Raw genomic sequence first — 11,529 nt, forward strand, 5'->3', positions numbered from 1 at the left:
TTCTCTGTACGTTGAAGGTTTTATTTTTTGAGCCTTTTAGGAGAATCCATTCCATTTACTAAACCTTTGTCAAATGGCACAGAAGCCAAGGGGGCACAGGGTTAAGCTATGCTCTTAAGAACTGGCTCTCTCCAGGCAGAGTCTCCTTTGCAGATTGGCTGGAAGTTACAAAGAGGCAGTTATATAATATGAACCTTTGAAAAAGCCAATCTTTTTCCTAGTTTTAGATTTGGGCTTGTTTCCCACTTTTTTGCTTTCAAAGGAGTTGAACTCTTACCTTTCTTCTTTTAAAACAAACCAAAATCTACCTTAGAGAATTATAATGCAGGAAACCACTTTTGTGGAAGCACATTTTGACTTAGGGTCACACTCGGCCTGCTCGGGACAGACAACAGGGGAAGCCAGACTCTTCTCTGGGTAGAAGTGCTGCCCTCACTGTTTGGCAGGTGTCAAGAATGTGGGGAGTATAGACAATAAAAAATGTAAAATAAAGATGTTTGTAGTGGGCTATTGTAGATGGTAGACTCCCAAGTGAGAAGGGCTGGTTTCAACTGACAGCTTCGGTTCTTCTCTCCCCATCAGGCTGTTATTTCAAACATCAGCACAGGAATCAGAACAATTTCCATTAAAATAAAAGCTCATTTTCTTGTGCTGGAATGTATATAAAGTAAAAGGCCAGAGATCAAAGTTTAACAGTTTTCATATGTTCCAATCTTTTTGTCCTTACAGTATATAAATAACCTACTCCTAAGTTTATTCCCCAAATGACAACAGCTAGTTTTATCTCATGAATTATGGTGCCCAAATGAGTTAATTTGCTTTCGTCACTGTGTGTTGAGTCAAAGTAGGTCAACTGCAGGCTCCATGCAGACTTTAGAAACTGAACATGTGACTTGAGAACACGCAGGGGAGGGCGTGTGGGAGCTCTGAGCACCAGAAGCTCAGTGGGCTGGGCAGCAGATGACTGGCCTGGCCCTGAAAGCAGTTCCTAGTCTCCACAGCTGCAGGATGAAGGTGAAGCTCCTTGCCAGGGAGGCAGGGTAGGTCCAATTGTTTAGCTCAGCCTCTCTGCTGAGTATTCAAAATATCTTGAATTTTTTTTTCTTTCAAGGAAGATACTGCATCAAGGTAGGCTGGTATGGCCGTTATTTTAGCGTCTTTACCATGTACGGCCCTTGTAATCTGTAGCCAATCTTTCTGTAATAATTCCTGGTACCGACCCCTGTGAAGCAACAAAAAACCAAAGTAAGAAAAGTCTCCATGAAGCAGAAGTTTAGTAAAACCCTCAAAAGCCAGCAAACACTACCCTCACAACTCCCCACTCCCACTCTCATTCACAGACCGAATTCCCAGTCCAGACTGAATCTCATTTTAACAAGTTTGGAACATTTGTATTATTTTGAATTCAAGCCACATTTAAAATAGAGAAACTGTATTTTAGAGCCTCACATATTCCAATGCTGTTGACATCACACCATGAGAGGAGGTGGATTTGTGTAGGAGATGTCCACGCTCTCAGTGGAGCCAAACAGTATTTTAGTTTCCCAGAAGCTGAGAGAAGAGGTGTGAGAAAACAGGGTCTCCACACAGGGCCAAGGTGAAAAAGGCCCCGAATGAAAGAAGCTGCACTTCAGTGTGAGCACCACACTCCCTCGGCACGAGCGACAATTGCAGCAAAATATTGGTCACATTAAATTAACGCTACTTAAATTTGCAATTTATTAAAGTTTTGTATTAACTGGCATATTTACTTTCCTGTATGAGCAGTATTAAGTACCAGGAGTTTATACCAGATTTGCGTTTGCATGCATTTAAACAACATAGCTGATTTAAGTCAATATAAAAGATCATTCAACTTACTTTGAGAAACACTATCTTTAGTGACACCTCTAAAATAAAACAGTATCAAGGATAAGCACCTGAGCTCCTAGGAGGATAAAGCATGGCCCTCTAAGGTAGTATCTATAGGAGTGGTTAAGAGGATGGGCTTTGGATCAGGTTGGTGTGGGTCGACCACACTCACACTGAAATATGATTAGTTAAGAGTCTGAAAAAGGCCAATTCCTCAGAAACACCAGCTGTTGCTGTTATTCTTTTAAGCTTTTTATAACCTGGTACCTGCTTACATTTCTAGCTTCATCTCTTGCTACAACTCTCTCCCTAAACACTATGCTTCAGCCTTGGTGGATTTTACATTTTTCTAAGTTCTCTGCATATGTCTGGCTCTTTCTCTAGCTTCCAGGTCTTTGCTCATGCCCTCGTTCCCTCTAGTAAATTAATTGAACCTGAGGAGGTGGGTAGTGGAAACTTCCATTTACAGGTCAGAAGCGCAGGTAACAAGCTGGACTTGCAATTGGCATCTGAAGTACAGACATTCTTATGGGCCTGAGCTCTTAACCTGTGGGATCTGATGTTATCTCCAGGGAGACAGTGTTGGAACTGAGTTAAATTATGGGACACCCAGCTGGTATTGCAGAATTGCTTGATGTGTGGAAAACCCCTGCATCTGGTGTCAGTCGTGTAGTATTCAGTACTGTGTGCAATGTGAATGAAAACAATAGCGTTTTTCTTTACAGTGTTTTGCCCCCCACAGCTCTCCCCATGGTAAACTGTGTCGCTGCTCTGCCTCCCTGTGTGGTGGAAGTGTGGTGGAAGTTGTATTTAACTTGTTCGTCATGTTGTATTCCAGTGCTGAGTATCATGCCTGGACTCAAATAATCGTTAGCTCTTTCAAGTCTAGCTCAGTGCTTTAGCTCAAACGTTTGCTATTTAGGAACAGGCCTTCCCCATCATGTTTTGTTTCCTATTCCCTTCAAAATTTTTCAAGTGTTTAGAAAATGTAACTGGAGCTGGCACGACAGATGTAACAAAACAGTGTCCTGTGAGAACCTGTCACTGGAGACTTTCCCTCTTAAGTCAAGGATTACTGCTATTCCATCTCACACAGTTGCACCTTGTCTCTGCATCCTAATCATTACTTCGGTTTAACACTGTGGCTTGGGGTAGAGCAAGGGGAAAACAAAAACACAGTACAGGTGAGGTGGCAGCTCAGACCCCCTGAATACAGGAAGATAGCTCAAAACCCCCAGAGGGAGACAACCTTTCCTTAAGTTCTCTATCCGTAAGCATATCCTATAACCCAGCAACGATACCGAGGGAAAAGAAAAATGAATGCTTACATCTAACAGAAGATATTATTTATAATATCCAAACAGGAAATATCCCAAATATCTGTCAATAATAGAATGGAGAAATTGTATTTTCACACAACAGAATACTACACAACAATGAAAAAAGGAGCTACAGCTATCTGCAAGAACATGGATGAAGCTCACAGACCTAACATGTACGAAAGAAAGCAGACAGAAAGGAGCCGGTCAACACAAAGTTCAGACAGAGATAAAACTAATTTTATGGTCCTAGAAGTCAGAGTACTGGTCACATTTGGAAGATGACATGGACTGAAAGAGGGAAAGAGAAAGTCTTCTGGAGTGCTGAAATGTTCTATCTTCATCTAGTAGTTACATGGAAACATAATTCACATGTAAAAATGAACCAAGTGGTATGCTTAACATGTACTTTTTGCATGTACTATCTCAAAAAACCTCCAGAGGGGCAGTGCATGTAATAGCTATTTCAATGTATTTTGAAAGATCAATTTGTCCAGAGAATTCAGTGAAGTGAGACAGAAGGAATGAGTGGCTCACTCGCCCATTCCACACTGAACCAACTTGGACACCCCCACTTGGACAAACCGCTCAGCTAGGAATCATAGCCCCTCTCTCCATGTTAGCTGCATCCCTTACTTATTGTCCTGTTGTTTTGGTAGTCATGCTGTGCTTTGTTTTACTTGCATGTCTATCTCCCCTCCTAGAACATAAGCTCTTTAGTCAATGACTTCCATCATCAGGGCTTAATAAGTGTCTGGCATATATGAACAGGCAATAAATGCTTGCGGATATACTGTACTGTATTCAGTTATTAGGTTGTGTACATACAAAGAAATCTGCTCCTGGAGGATGTCTTTAAAAAGAGAAAAAGAACAAAAACTGGCTCTGTGTTGTGCCAGGAAGTGGGAATGACTCACTGTAAAAGGCATTAAAGGCAGGACTTCTTCATCTTCTTATTACAAATTTCCTACCTTGTTAACTTCAAGATTGAGAGGAAGCTTTCTGATTTATAGTATTATCTCTAATAATACTGCCCCCCAATTTTTTGAAATATTTCTGGCTTTTTATATTTTCTAATCACAAAGCAGATTCCATTTTCCATGTACTTAATTTATTACAGGGAATTTCATATATATAAAAATAGAGATGATAGTGTATCAAACTCCACATACCCATTACCCAGCTTCAACAATTATCAATTCCTCACCATGGCAAGTCACAAAATAAATCTGTTTCCTTCTGGTTCTGCTCAGCCTGGCCACTGGAGGCATGTTTTAATTGCCTTCTTTCAAATAAAGATGATGGTATCTTCTTTACCATGGATTACCAGACTGAAGATGTACCATTGGTTGGAATGTTTTACTTGCTGAGGCATGCTACAAGCTGCATCTGTCCACCACAACCAGCTGCAGGGGTGAGACAGAAGCCACTCCTACATCAAATGCAGAACTAGCCAGGCCCTGGATCACTGCAGAAGTTCACTCACCTTGAGTGTGTCCTGATTTCCTAAGCATGCTGCTGAAAAGAACGGCTCTGCAGGGGCACAGCTAAGCATTCCTCTGTCATGAGGAATTCCCACTGAGCATATGGGCTCCCTGGGCTCTTCATTCCTGCCTTTAGATAGGGCAGGGGCCCTACAAGCCAGTACTAACTTGAGAAGTGGCACTCAGGCTTTGTGGTTTTTTGAAAGAAAGGTACGTTTTCAAGCTCCTATCCTTGTTTTCAGTATCATGCAGTTAACACTGAGATGGACCCTACCCAGAAGTAACACTACTTCTGGACCCTCTGGGTGACTTAGTATTTGGGGAAAGAAGTCTGACCTCCAGTGGGCCTTAACCAACTAAGCAAAAATACTCCCCATTTGTATTTCACTGTGCCTGTCTTTTCTAGAAAGAGCCCCTCACCCCCAGCCTCGCCTCTTGCTGTTTCTCAGATCTGATGAACAGACTGGGGAAAGCATTAGGACTCTTAGCCAGCTTGGAGGAGAACACACCATCACCGGGGCGGGGTGCTGGCTGTGCCCTGCTCCCATCCCCCCTCTGTGCTGAGCAGGGCTCCCAACAGTCCTGTCACGGTAACTTTCCTCTTGTGATTCGGCCAACAATAAGCAATTACATGTCACAGCTGACGTCAGCCAGCCTCCCAGACTGACGTAGGCAGGCTGTGTCACAGGCCTCACCATTAAAGCTGCTCCTGCCCTTGAGGAGAGATGCAGGGGGCTGTACATATAACTGAGTTCTCCACTTAGTTGCCTGGGTGTCTCTGCGAAGCCCCTGGACTGGGGAATGGACAGGACTTACAGCAACATGCAGCAGTCCTTAGGATGCCCTTAGGGCAGCTGTCAGTAAAGCAGTCAAGACAGGGAGGAGGGGGTGGATCAAACATCTGCTTCGTTTTATCCTCCAAGTTCTGTAACCCCTAGCCACAATCTACCTACATCACGGGGGCTTTTTTCCTACTCTCAGAGGCAGGATAAATGTTTTATCTTCACCACTTTGCAGGCTGTGATGATGATGAAATGAGATAAGGTGAAAGAAGAGTATTTTGAAATGTGCTAGAGTGATACTCTGGGATTTGGCTGTAGTGACCAGCCTCTGTAGCTACCTTCCTGGCCTCCGCCTGTGCCGTAGGACATACACCTCTTTTGGGAGAAAAACAAAAACCTTGTTTGTTATGTGTGAAGGAATTTTAGGTAGAATCAGCCCCAGGACAGAGTTAAGTTAAAGGCAGGGGACACTGTTCACCCGGATGAGATGACAAGAACTGAGAGCCGGTCAGCACTAGGTGAGAAAGCCTTTGTGCCCTTTCCCAACTATGACCTTTGGTTTTCTTGTTCAAGGTTGGCTGCCAAGAGCTGCCTGCCTCCTGTGAACCTGGCTCCTGGGGAAGACCAGGGACTATAGTATTTCTCTGATCCTTTCTCTGTACCAAATGCCTTGAAGCATCAAGCCCCGCACAGTGGGCAAAAATGCCTCTGCTTTCTCATCCCCCGCCCCTCTTTCTTTGAAAGATGCACACCATTTAGTTTAAGATACAATTTTGCATACTCTAAATATTGAGGAAGAAAGGAAATCACCTAGAGTGTACATACATGCCAACTGCCTCAGTCACTGGCTATAGGAGCAGGTTAATTTTGAGTTGCTTAATGCTCTTTAGTAGAAGTGGGGGAATAAAAATCACAAAACCTTAAAATTTATGAAAGAGGAGGGACACAAGGGTGGCTCAGTTGCTTAAGCATCTATATCCCAGCATCCTGGATCAAGCCCTGCATCAGGCTCCCTGGTCAGCCAGGAGCCTGCTTCTCCCTCTCCCTCTGCCACTGTCCCTGCTTGTGCACATGCTCTCTATCAAATTAATAAAATCAAAAAAAAAAAAAAAAAAAAGAAAAAAGTAGTGAAAGAGGAAAAATGGGACAAATCTGTTTACTCAAATTCTACTGATTCTATTTTAGAAAACAAAAGGGGAAGAAGTAAGCAAAAGGAGTAAACAGGTCAATGTGGTGCCTGAATTGGGTGGAAAACAACTCTTCGTATTACTGCAGCCCTTTCCTGCTAAAAGGAGAAATTCAACACCAAAGCTGAGGCTGAGAAAACTGGAAACACATTTTCCCTTCAAAAGAGAAAAGCCAGGAGCAGGAATGAGCCTATATTCTACCAATCTCTATTTCAAAACAAAGGAAGTAACAACTTCAAAGTCGATTGAGTACAAAGTATAAAGCTAGAGGTGGAAGAAATTTCTTGAGCACTTAGAAACATGGCAGGCACTGCATCAAGATATTTGCCATACCAGATATTACTTAAATATCTAACAAGGGGGAGCCTGGATGGCTTAGTTGGTTAAGTGTCTGACTCTTGGCTTTAGCTTAGGTCATGGTTTCAGGGTTCTGTATTGAGCCCTGTGTCCAGCTTTGTGCTCAGAGATTCTCAGGGAGTCTGCTTGAGAGTTCCTCTCTTCCTCTCCCCTACTTACGTGCACTCTCTAAAATAAATAAAATCTTAAACAAAAAACCGAACAAGATGGGAATTACTATCCTTTTTTTTTTAAAAAAAGATTTTATTTATTTATTAATGAGAGAGAGAGAGAGAGAGAGAGGCAGAGACATAGGCAGAGGGAGAAGCAGGCTGCATGCAAGGAGCCTGACATGGAACTCGATCCCGGGTCTCCAGGTTCAGGCCCTGGGACAAAGACAGTGCTTATACTGCTGAGCCACTGGGGCTGCCCCTGGAATTACTATCCTATGAGGAATGTGAGTTCCAGAAAGGGTCCTAATGAAAGGTCAAAGAGTTAGGAAGCAGAACTGTAACTCGGACCCAGGTCCCTTGTCTCCACCGCTCACGGTATTTCAGATAAATAGAATGGACAACTAAGTGGCTTGTCTTCATCACCTTACCTCTCACATCTCTGTCTAGTTTTTGAGGATCGTTTTTGATAAATCACCAGATGAAATAAACATGGTAATCTTACTTTCATTTCACTAACTGGGCTCAGTAAGAAAAAGTTACATAAAAGGGTCTGATAACATAGGTAGGCAATAATAAACTTTGTAAGCAGACATGGCTTACAAATGTGATACCTACTATTACTTTTCAGTGACAGCTTGATAAATTGTGGTCACCCCTTTTAAAATGAAGAAAAATACAATATAGAGTTTGGAGGGAAAAAGCAACAAAGATGGAGCAATGATGGAAACCAGATCTCAGAGGAAGGGGAGTCAAGTCAGGACTATGAAACTTATAGAAAAGAAGGTGACTTCACCCTGGACTCTGCACACTAAATGATTAAGGTTAACTTTCCAGCTGAGAACAATTTAATTTAAAAATTTGGACAAACTCAAAATGCTTCCAGTAAAAAAAAAAAAAAAAAAAAAAAAAAAAAAGTTAACAGTTCTTATCAGGCAGAGAAAAGGAGAAAAGGTGAGCTAGAGACTTTTGTGCCTCAGTGGTGTTTGCCAATCCAGGAAGAGCAGCTGAGATCCACAGAGACTAGCTGGAGATAAGTGGGACAGGGCAGATGTCACATGGCCACCGCTCATCTTACTCCTTTCCACAAAAGGGTCCAGTCTGGATTGTGGGAGTAACTGAAAGCCAGAGTTGCTTCAAAGACTCAAGGAGACGGAACAGACAGGGGTCTGAATTCAGAGCCTGGTAAAGGCACAGACTCCACCATAACAATCTCCTTTCTGGACTGTCTTTGAAAGGCTCGACTTTGAAGTGGAGAGAGGGATTGCTGGGGAGTGGGTCATTCAAACAACCTAAATAAACTGCAAGCCTTGCTCTTGGACAACCAGTGCTCTTAGATGCCCTGGTGAAAGGAAAACAGAAATCCTCCTTGGAAGAAGCTAACATCATCTGGTCTTGAAGTATTCTTGAAAGCAAACTCTCTAATAAAATGCTCAGCAAATAAAAAATGATGAGGTATACTTTGAAACAAAAGAACAGGGTAACAAGAGACTATCAGTACTCCAGATCTGAGGTCATTTGATGCAAATTGTAGAAAAGCTATGCTTACTACATTCATTGAGATAGAAGCTGACTTTAAGACTGTTTAAAAGCGACAAGAAACTATAAAACATGATGTAACAGATGAAAAAGATACTAGAAATCAAAGAATTGAAAAATAAAATGAGAATTAAGTCCTCAATGAGTTTAGCAGTAGGTTAGACTGAATTAGTAAACTGTAAACTAAGAAGAAAATATTAACAATGACACATGGAAAAACAAAACAGTAGGGGTAGGGAAAGAGGGTATGAGACACAATGGATACAATGAGTAGGACTAACAAATGTTTAAATGCAGTCCCAGGAAGTGGGGAGAGAATGGGATAGAGTCAATATATGTGTTAGTTTGATACTACCTCTGTTAAGACACAAGACTGTCCCCTTCATTGCTAGTCATGTGTTGGACTGAATTGAAATTCAGCCCACATCACATTCCCAAAGCCAAACTTGAAAAGAGAAAATATGCTAAATCTATCCTTTGAAACTTACATCTGATTTTTCTGAGTAGGTGCAATGATTGGGATGATGGATTCATGATCATTTTTAAAAAAATCAGTAAAATAAACTGTTTTAATTACTTTGGGGTTCAATTAATCAATTATTGAGTGTTTGATATATGCCTAGTAGCATTAATACAAGGCAAATGTATTCATTAGTTTCATTCATTTGGTACTAAATGAGACTTTATTATATCTCATTGATCTCTTAGCTGGATGGCAATATTTCACTCTTCAACAATGAGCACATATGCGAGGAAAAGGTTTTTTTTTTATTTTTTTTTATTTATTTATGATAGTCACACACACACACACAGAGAGAGAGAGAGAGAGAGAGAGAGAGAGGCAGAGACATAGGCAGAGGGAGAAGCAGGCTCCATGCACTGGGAGCCTGAAGTGGGATTCGATCCCGGGTCTCCAGGATCGCGCCCTGGGCCAAAGGCAGGCGCCAAACCGCTGCGCCACCCAGGGATCCCGAGGAAAAGGTTTTTATTCAGAATGTTTGATAATGAACCAATTAACTCAATGACCTTAAATCTTTGAAAGAGGTTTTTTTTCCTGTTCTTAAAAAAAATCTTAAAGTTACCCACATAGAGCAGTTGATTATTCAAAGCCATTAATATAGCACCTTAGTACCTTATTTTCCAATACTTTGGAAGATACAGATAATATGTGAGCAGAGTTACAAGATCCAACCTGCTACCCAGCAGCCTAAAAGTGCTTCTATCCATTCTGAAATGGCTATACCAAGATAACAAAGACAAACTGAATGAATAAAAGTATCTCAATGAATAAAAGTAGGTAACTTATAAAGCACTTAAAGAGAATCTAAATGAAAGTTAACTTAAGAGTAGGGTGATGGTGGCAGGTTATCCTACAGCTCTTAGGTTTCTTCCCTTCATAGGGTATCTGATATAGGAGAGCCCGTAATCTTCTAAATTTTAAGTATTTAAATTTACTCCACTCCAAAATGGAGTGGCTCTGTTCATATCAGTGTAGAATATTGGTATGTCACAGATCATTCTCACTACTTTGCTCATGTCCCAAATTATTAGTGTGTCTCTGCAGAAGTTGAAGACTCTGCCACCTGTAACCTGATAGGAAGTGGGATCCTTCTATTTATAGTCTTAAAAAACAGACTTTAAAAGAGCAAATGCTGGAATAGGAAATTCTAGAGATCAGTCCCTCCACTGAAACTGGAAAAAATAGAACCAACTATTTTGGGACACTAGATCTTAATAAGACACTGAGAGCAACCAGTAAGTTGTTATAAGCAACTCTCTGTCTCTGTGATCACTTTACTGGGGGAAACAGCTGACACATGATGAACAACTCTGTAGAGAGACCTACATGGCATGGTGAGGAACTGTGGCCCTAAAACCGACAGCCTGTGAGGAACTGAGGCCTGCCAAAACCACATGGTAACCTGGCATTGGGTCTTTCAACCCCAACTGAATCCTAAAATGATTATATCCCCAGTTGATACTTTAACTGCAGCTTTATGAGATACCTGAGCCAGAGGTACCCAGCTAAATTACTTCTAGATTTTTGACCTACAGAAACTGTGTGATAAACTGCTTGTTTTCAACCACTAGTTTTGTGGTTATTTATTACACAGCAACAGATAATGAATATAAGATGTTCTGGGACTTCTAAGCCCAAGTCTCGATTCCCCTTCCTTTCAGAGCTCAGCCTTCAAGCTACGGGATGTGTGAGTTATGTGGAAAAGAACCAAGGTGCTCATATTGACAGTCTCAACTGAGCACCTGCTACTAGCTAGAACTGAGACTCAGACAAGCCAACCTAGTCAACTGACAGCCACTGAAGCCACCCTAGTGAAGGCTCTACACATCATAAAACAAATGAACCATCCTCTCTAGGATCTGCTGAATTTCTCTAACCCACAGAATCACTAAGAAAATAAAACGGTGGTTCTTTAAGCCACTAAATTTTGGTGTGGTGTGTTACACAACAAGAAAAAAACCAAAACAATCAGTAACCGGTAGGATTTGCAGTAAGAGGTAATAGAGCACATATGGTATAGATCTGGGACTTCTGGACTGGCATACCAAACATCAGTAATTCATTCATAAATAGTGGACAAACTGGACAACTGGATGCTCAGAGAGATAAAGGATGGGGGGATAAGCATAAGGAAACATTATATCTCACGGCCACTATCCGGATCCCTAAATCCACCAGTTAATGTCTTAAAATGTGAGCTATTAGTCAGAGACAACAGTTTAAGCCAAGCTGACCAAAGAGTAAGAAATTCCCTGTGTTATGCTCTGTTGGAATTAGAAATGCGTAAACTAAAAGACTCCATAAAAGCAGTATCTTAGTTGCTAAGGAAGGGCAGCATCAA

General features: G+C 41.5%; 1 protein-coding gene across 2 annotated transcripts in view; it reads right to left on the reverse strand.

Annotated features, from left to right (window-relative positions):
• The window catches only part of ELP3 (elongator acetyltransferase complex subunit 3), a 91,967-nt gene continuing 80,438 nt past the window's right edge, over positions 1-11,529 (reverse strand). For both annotated transcript variants that reach the window (XM_038573732.1, XM_038573731.1), the window contains exon 15: positions 1-1,222. In XM_038573732.1, coding sequence (XP_038429660.1) covers positions 1,146-1,222 — 77 coding nt within the window. In that variant the 3' untranslated portion in view covers positions 1-1,145. The remainder of the gene's footprint in view (positions 1,223-11,529) is intronic.

This window comes from Canis lupus, chromosome 25 (genome assembly GCF_011100685.1).
Source record: "Canis lupus familiaris isolate Mischka breed German Shepherd chromosome 25, alternate assembly UU_Cfam_GSD_1.0, whole genome shotgun sequence".
Taxonomy (NCBI): Eukaryota; Metazoa; Chordata; class Mammalia; order Carnivora; family Canidae; genus Canis; species Canis lupus.